Consider the following 8518-nt stretch of genomic DNA (forward strand, 5'->3'; position numbering starts at 1 on the left):
AACTACAATTATTTTTGGTCATCTTAAATTAAATTTTTAACGATTTGATTTGAGCTCTGAACATGGCAGGTGAACACATGCCAAACAACTGTATACCATTCTGTCATCCCCGTCCATGCCATTGCTATTGGCTAACCTAACATCCCTATTTCTCAAACAGGAGCCTACCACAGCTTGAATTGGGGTGAGCTCATACTCCTCTGTGCAGAGCACTAAATCAATGAAATGTCATATTGGTTAAGTGGTCCTCTCTAGCTAGTACAGTGGACAAAGGCGGCTGACCACTCTGAAGAATTTGAAGGAAAGGGAGACAAGACATAGAAATTAAGACTTTGCGATAATTGTTACCAAAAGAAATTGCACATTATTCCCTGGGAATTAACGTTGTTTACTTGAAAATATAATCTGAATTAAACATATGTAAATGCAATCACAAGAAAAGAAAGAAACTTCTGAAAAGAAGAGGGGACAAAAGGCAACACACGGTGAGGTTTTTCAAGAGAGCCTTCCTATCTAGTTAGGAGCCTTCATCAAAACCTCAATTGTTTTAGTAATTATACATAGAATATATATATATATATATATGATCGACGAGACTGGCTTCTAGTCACAGGTTGCCATTGTGTTTTAGTAGAACCCAGTAGACTTTTGAGTACCCTCTGCAAATGCCTGGTCCAGTTTTGCTTGCTTGTTGCCATCCAGCTTTAGGCCAAAGTGAATGTGAGGAAAATGTGCCCACTGCAAAACCAATGTTGTTATTTACCCTATAATTGCACTATAATTTATTCATAATTTGGTTGATTAAATTAGTTTCTTCTGTTGCTCTAGGTATCATCATTTTAAACGAAAGAAGTTGAAGATATCTTTTTGAGGCACAGACAAAATCCTTCACTTGGTCTAATTTGTACCTAGGGTAATAGCATTATCATAGTCAAACTACCAGTATGCACGCTGCCTTCGACCCTATTTACACTATTGGAGGTACATGGTTGGACAAACAGCAAGCAATATATAGGCTCTATGTACCTATAATCTCTCTCTTTTGGCTAGAGGGAAGAAGGAATGTATCATGAGCAGCCCAATTTCTGAAACACATATGGTTGTACCCAAAAAAAAAAAAAAAGAACATATAAAGGATATGAAAGAAGTGGATACGTAGTTAAGAAAATACATTAATTTGCTAGATAAGCACACTAGGAGTAATTATGGAGAGAATCATTGAATAATTAGGAAACTTGGAGTAAATTCAACAAGACATAGTATATAACATTGGAACATTTAGTCTAATAATAAGACCTAACTAATAAATGCATGTATCCCTTATACAAAAGCTAGATTTGAATCATCTCTCCCCAAAAATCAAAAGAAAAAAAAAACTATATATACACAGCCAGTGGCCTTAATAATGACCATGACTGTCTTTAGCCAGTTAATATTTAATAATAAAGGTAAAAATGTGAAAAAAAAAACAATTATGATCATTAATTTTCACTTGTATGAAAAATAACCAGTTAAGTTGCCAATGGCAACTGTGCCTATATATATCTCTTAGGCCTTCTAATAACCCTGTTAATTCCTGAGGCTAACTTAAACTAGTAGGCTCAGACACTTGAAGCAGGTGGAATTTGATGCCACTAGGGAGGTAATTCAATCGAGTCAGGTTCAATGATCTTTATTTCATTTCTTTAAAGCACAAGGAAGGAAAGAAGGCAGCGCCACAACGTTTTACTAAAACAATCTCCATAATTAAAAGGTCTTATCACTCATGAGGTGAGATTCAATGTGCATTCTTTAACCTGTGGTGATGAGTGAGAAGCTTTTCCTTTTCAGTCGTCTGAGAGTGATAAACGACCAAGAACCAACTACTCTACAAGCATGAGCTAACTGTGAAAGATTTGTTTTAATCATTTACCTAGTCAGTTCTCCCTATCATAGGTTGGTAACTGAGCCATCTTTCATAACAAAATCTTGCAGATGTATTAATTCTATAATTTTTCTTTCTTCTCAAAGGAAAAACTATATATACTTAAATGATCTTTGAATGTATAGAATATTCTCCTTCTCTAACGGATATATTATATATGTATATATATACTATATGCATCCATAAAAAAATTTAGATAGATATACTTATAACCATTTCCAAGAGCTGTCACCTTATAGAATTAAAGCATTTATTGAGACTTTACACCTTGGAAGAGTATGTGTATGAAACACAGATGTTGATTTATTTTGGGAAATCATCCATTTGAAAATATCCATGTTTGCAGAGGCTTTATCTTGCAATTACTAGAACCTATCATATCTTTAAAATATTGCATATGTAAGAGTTTGACAGCCTTTTCTACTGTGAAATATCAAATAATGCTTGAGAGTTCTGACACTCTAGCTTATGATGATATTGCCAAAAATGTTTCACTGCAGGTTGCATAATTGGGTTTCATTTACATTATTATTTACCTATGTCTTCAACCAATTAATAGAGAAGTAGGATAATTGATTACAAATTCAGGAAATGACTAGCCTAACATATTAAAAAATCACTCTCTGACCATATTTCTCATATTTCCTAATTTTACAACCTCATGGTACGGATGCATATATATATATATATATATATTTATACATGTCCAACATTGCTTTTTATTTTTATTTTTATTTTTTAAATCACTTTTGGCATTATAAATAGTTAACAGTCTTGTACCAAGAAACAAATAAGTTAACATATATATATATATATATATATATATATATATATATATCTAATATATATATTGAAATGTATTGTAATTTAAAATATCTTAATTTTTCTTAAAAATGTGTGTTATATAAGTCCAATGATAGCCTTTGATTTGATATAAAGGGGACACAATTAGTTATCTTGGGTTTTAGGAGTAGCTAGTTTTATATGATTTATTTATGATATTATGCATGCCTTATAATTATTATAAAAGATTCTAGGATAAAGCATTATTGTAGCACAAAATTATTGGCTTTCTATATGCGTAGAGAAATCAACTAGAAAAAACAAACAAAAAAGTGATGAATACCCATAATAGCAAAACCATGAGTTTGCTGAATGTTTGTGGCTTAACAACACAAGCCTTAAATTAATGGTAGTTGGCTAAACCATTGCAGACGGAACTACATTGAAATGGGGAGAAATGTATAGCCTACGACCTACCTATAAAAATCGGAAGTATTTCTTATAATGGGGTTATGATTAATTATTGCATGGGATAAGCTGTGGGTATATATTCTATCTATAAATTTGCAGACCGAGTAAACTTACATTTTTTGCCGCTGTGCTGAAAGCTTCCCTGTGGCTGATGTCTGGATTACTAGCCTTGATCCTTTGGATTTCCTCCCTAAAATGTAAGAGCCCAGAAAAGGAAAGTGAGAGAGAGAGAGAGAGAGAGAGAGAGAGAGAGAGAGAGAGAGAGAAGAGTCATATATGATTCATATTTAAGTAATCATGAGATTTTGTTAAAACTTACTTAATGAACCTGTTATATGCAGAAGGAACACGCTGTCTCTTCTCAGGGGCTGCATTATGGATCATATAGTTCATCAAACATCTAATAAGCAAGCTTAATCAAACAAAATACTAGATTTAGAACATCTATTCTCATCAACAGTCTATTAATTAAGGCTTCATATCTTTTCTATTGTGTTGAGAATAATAGCAGATTGCTTTGAATCTTAGGGACACCAGGACTGATGATCGTGTAATCCACACATACAATCCAAACAAGTAAGGTCGTAACATTCCAAATGTCAATCTGTCTGGTGGTCCCGTTGCTCTTCAGTGTCAAAGCTTTCTAATCAATCATATTTGTGTGATCATATAAATGTGCTAAACCATAAAATCCAAAATGGTGGCGAGTTTCCCTCTTCTTCAAACTCTGTAGACTGTTTCTTATTCCAAAAGGGTAGCAAATGTTTCTGGTGGCATAGGCAACCAACATTTTTGGCCTGTGAAATCTTTGACAGGATAGGCAAGTATAGGCTTGCAGCCAGGGTTCTCAATAATGGTCTATTTACATGCAAGCAACCTGAAAGGCAAATGGCAATTTGCTTCGAATTCCTTCTAATAAAGAAATAACAGACTGCAATATGTATGATCATTTAACGTATGTTCGAGGGCAAACTTCCTCTGGTTTAGGGTGGTGTAGGGTACTGTTAATAATTAATGTGGAGTAAAATTTGTTATGTAAGGTCACCATCTTGGAGGGGCCGTGATTGGAGAGGAGAGATCAGATGAGTTGCTTTGCTTAAGGTGTTTCTGAAGACGAAAGCTCATAAAGTGGCCCTATTGACAATAAGGTGATTGATTCTACTTGATTATTCACTATTGCCAGTTGTGTGGGAGACACGTTTCTGTTCGGAGTTTTCCATCATAAACATAGCCTAAGTAGGTGGTTCTGCATTTAACCCTTTGGTATCAGTTATGCATAATAACATATACTGAAGGGTACCTTAAGAATGTATTTGAATGTAACATGTTTATATGCTTTAACACATACAGTATGTATTTCTCTGAGAGAGAGAGAGAGAGACTAACGGCGAATTGGAGGCATTCTTGGAGCTTCATGCTCTGCAGAATCAAATGCAGAAAACTTGTTGCATTTGGAAGAAGACCCACACTCCTTATTTGAATGATCCTGATCAGTGTTTATCTGCTCCTTCTGCAGCCCCTCTCAAAACAAAACAAAGAAGTAAATCATCCAAACACAATCCCTTTCTTTGGCCCACAAAGCTTTTAAGTAGCATTTTTTAAGAAGCTAAAGTAGGCCTGGATTGAAGTAGCACATACAAAGACCAAGGTACACATTTAGCAAAAAGGCCTTATAAAAGAAACCAAAGGTTGGAGAAATAAGTAGAGGAAAGAGGTCAAATCAACTGAAACAACAATAATTGTTTCATATTGTTTTTTGAAAACACCAGAGTATCTTATCAGCTGAAAGGGTTAGGAACCCATAAAATAATATGCTTTGGAATCTTTGGTCACTGAAAAAAATGTATCTTTCTTGTCTTAAATACAACAATTCTTTAATAAATTATTCTTGTAATTGAATTTATTATTCAGAAACTCATAAGAAAGTCCCAGGAAAATGGGGGCCAAAAGAATCTGAAAAATACCTGAGCATCTTGAATGGGAACTGTTTGAAGTGAAGTTCCCATATTTACAGACAGCAGATTGGCACAATGCCCACATCTAACAGTCACAATGTTGAACAAACTGGTGCATGGAACACTGACCTGCAAATATTACCATTTTGGAATGTTATCAATGCTATAACCTGCAAGCTTAATAAAGTAATGAGAACTGGTCAGCAGCAACAATGTCTCAAGCTTTTGAGTTTTATCTGCAGCCAGCCAACCCTATCTTTCCCTTTTGGTCATAGAAAGAGTTGAGGCAGATGAGATTTGATAATCACAAAATTCATGAATGTTGCATCATACAATATCAAACCCTAGAGGAAATTAAAGAAACGTTTTCCTTTTCTAGTCCCCAGATCTGCCATTTTCAGAATATCCAAACACTAAAGTTTAATTATGCAGAAGCTTGAACTCTCCCACCAAAACAATTTTGAAAGAAGGGGAAGGAAAAGAGAGAGCGAGAGAAGACTCATGAAGTAATATTTTCCGTGATAAACTATATGAATCTCTTTCAATTTTCTTTCAGAGTCCCTTTTATAATGGGAAGAATCAAGGGAGTTAGAAATGATAGCAGGTGCCAAAACATATCAGACCTCACTCGCACAGATCACATGGGCAATAACTATAACTACAAGGACTTCTCTCAATATCTGTTTTTCCTTTCGGTGCGCCTAACTTTTCTGCCTGACACCGCAAGCAAGATGATAAAAGAAAAAAAAAATTTAGCCCGGAGAGAGAGAAAGAGAGATAGATGAAAACGACGTGACTGGAACGGAAACCATAAAGGCCATCACCAGTAACCACAGCTATCAAAGATGGTCATTGAATAAAGAAAAGATAAAATCATGAATGGTGATCGATTTCTGATCTTTGTGCAGTGTTTAGGATCTTGTATTTAAAATGTGTTTCTTTTTTGCTATCTTTTGGCTTGGGAGAGGAAGGGGAAAAAAAATGAAAGGGATAGGAAGGAAGATATATAGAGAGATTGGTTTCGAAAGGGGGTGCTTAACATAGGCATGTTATGATGAAAGGAGGTTGAAAAAAGAGAGGAAAAGCACTTGGGGTTATGGCTATAGCCATGATTTCTCTTTGACAGCTCTCTCCACAAGTTCTTGTACAAAGAAAGAAAAACACTCTTTTTTGTACTTAAAGGTCAAACAAACCTGAAACTATGCAACAAATAATGAAAGAACTTGGTTTATATCGATCACAAAAAAGAAGAAAAATGCTGTCTTCCTTCAGTGCCTTGGTATTTTAGAACAGAAGCACCCACCTCCACCTCCTGAACAGAAAAGATCTAGAAAAACAACGATTCTAGTTTCCATCAGATGGAAACGGTTCAAAAGGGTTCTTGATGCATCTGTAGTAGAGAAGTATAGCTGATAATAAAGACCAAGTTACTGGTAATAAGAATTTCTAGTGGATACAAAAGCAAGTGGTAGGCTTGCATTTAGAGTAGTAGTATTAGTACATCAGACATAAAATACCATGAACACCTTGAAAGGTAGAAGAGGAAAGATGCTGCAACTTGACTTGTGGCTTGACCTGGAAGAACCCTAAGACTGCTTACCCTAAAGAAGCCCTAGTCATAGCTATATCTTGAAAAGCTTATCGCCAGAGGTCTTTGGGATTGCTTCTCTTTGAACCATCGAAAACTCAATTGGCCAAGCCTCGTTTGCTTGTTTACGAGAGATCAATCATTGAAGGATTTCCAAATCATCAAATTCTCACTTTCTTAACTTCCTTTGGCCTTCCGCAAATGATTTCACACTGTGCTCCATATACATAGTACTTGAGCTTGTTTTAGATGGGAATTTTGAATCTTGTTGGAGACTTTGAGACAAAACCAGGCTACGATTTCTCATAAAATATGACATAAGAAACAGAATCTTTAGCTATTTTCCAAATAAAATCAGGAAAATCTCATGATCCATAAACCATGATAGGTAAAGTGAAATTTTTTGCCAGAAAAGGACATTCTATAAATTGGGTTAGAAGAATTCATTTTCCATATTTGTAGCTCTTTTCAGGCGAATTCCGACCTTGTTCTTCAAGAAAAGAACCAAAGTCATTTCAGCTACAAAAGGGTAACGCTGAAACAAGCCAGTCACGGCCAATTCAGTTCCCTTTTGCATAAGACATGGGGAAAAACAAAAGGAAAAAGAAAAGGAAGAAGATACATATAAAGAGAAAGAAATAATAATAGAATTCAGTGCTGTACCGCTAAAATGGTGTTGCAGAAGTTGCAGTGAACATAACAAACACGTTCAGATGACAAGTCCAGTGACATTTTTTCTATGTTTCTCTCTTTTTTAAAACAGTGTTGTAAGTTTGTATTCCCCTAGAACAAGGAAGAGAAAGAAATACAAGTAGTGTGGATCAAGGTTGAAGAATTGATGAAGAGGAACAGGAATAAGAACAAAGAGAGCTAGGACGACAAACAAGAAAATTATTGTTTTTCTTTTCTATTTTGTAAGTGTAAATTTTTAAGACAGAGAGATTTGAGAAGCGAACAAAAAATCTGATAGGACTAGTCTGGTCGGGGGAGAGAGAAAGAGAGTAGTGAAGTGGGGGTGGAGAGAGTGGAAGGAAAGTGGGTAATTTTATTACTAGATTATTTTTATTTTTCTCTTCCTTTTGTAATGTGGTAGCATATGGATTTATGAGAGAGAGAGAGAGAGAGAGAGAGAGAGAGGAAGGGGTTGGGTGGCGTTATGATTGAGAGAATGAGTGGGTGGGAGTCACCCATCCCTTAACCATCCTGGCTTTCTGTAGCGGACGAGGGGGGCGAGATATTAATGCTTTGGAATGTTTTAGGGATGTGAGAGAAAAGAGGGAGTAAGAAACGAAAGAAAGAGGAACAGGCTTATATTGGGATATGAAAAGAGAGTTTTTTTGGGATTATGAAGTCCGTGTTGTTTTCATTTTTTCTCACAAGTGATGACAAAGTGGTTGTCTGTGTGAGGGAGGAAGTTGAAAAAAACCTAAGAGTGGCCATATTTAAACTTGCTCTCTCCATAGCTTTATCTTTCAACTATTTCTTCTTCGTAACCTTTTCCTAATTTCTTGTTTTAAACTTTTTGCCAGTTGATTACAACATCTTAACATTCTAAAGTCTAATGACTTGACTTTAGGTGAGCACTTCCTCAATGTTAAACCATTTCATCCTTACTTCATTACATATGTAGTTAGTGAGTTATAATCAAATTTATTGACAGATTAGAGGTTATTTTTAATGGTAAAACACTAAAACTTGGGTTTTTTTAGGCCTAAATCAATTTGTAAAATTCGTATAGGCATTTTGGGCCGTTATACCCATAGATACATTATAGCATTGGGCATATCAACACAAAAA

The 8518-nt window shown here is 35.2% G+C and overlaps 1 protein-coding gene across 2 annotated transcripts; it reads right to left on the minus strand.

Annotated features, from left to right (window-relative positions):
- Positions 1 to 341: 341 nt before the first annotated feature.
- YAB2 (Plant-specific transcription factor YABBY family protein) lies at positions 342 to 7624 on the minus strand. Of its 2 annotated transcripts, none has more exons than XM_007015545.3 (6): positions 7385 to 7624; positions 5143 to 5262; positions 4565 to 4688; positions 3498 to 3546; positions 3293 to 3368; positions 342 to 738 (listed from the first exon to the last, which is right to left on the minus strand). In XM_007015545.3, the coding sequence occupies exons 1-6, from the start codon at positions 7451 to 7453 to the stop codon at positions 628 to 630; spliced, it is 549 nt and encodes a 182-aa protein (XP_007015607.1). In that variant the 5' UTR covers positions 7454 to 7624; the 3' UTR covers positions 342 to 627. The 2 variants fall into 2 exon arrangements, with proteins under 2 accessions (XP_007015607.1, XP_088666080.1); XM_088809954.1 differs by having other exon boundaries at positions 4565 to 4697; positions 7385 to 7595.
- Between the last annotated feature and the right edge of the window lie 894 nt (positions 7625 to 8518).

The sequence above is a fragment of the Theobroma cacao genome, chromosome 9 (assembly GCF_053813885.1).
Source record: "Theobroma cacao isolate CCN51 chromosome 9, ASM5381388v1, whole genome shotgun sequence".
In the NCBI taxonomy this organism is placed as follows: Eukaryota; Viridiplantae; Streptophyta; class Magnoliopsida; order Malvales; family Malvaceae; genus Theobroma; species Theobroma cacao.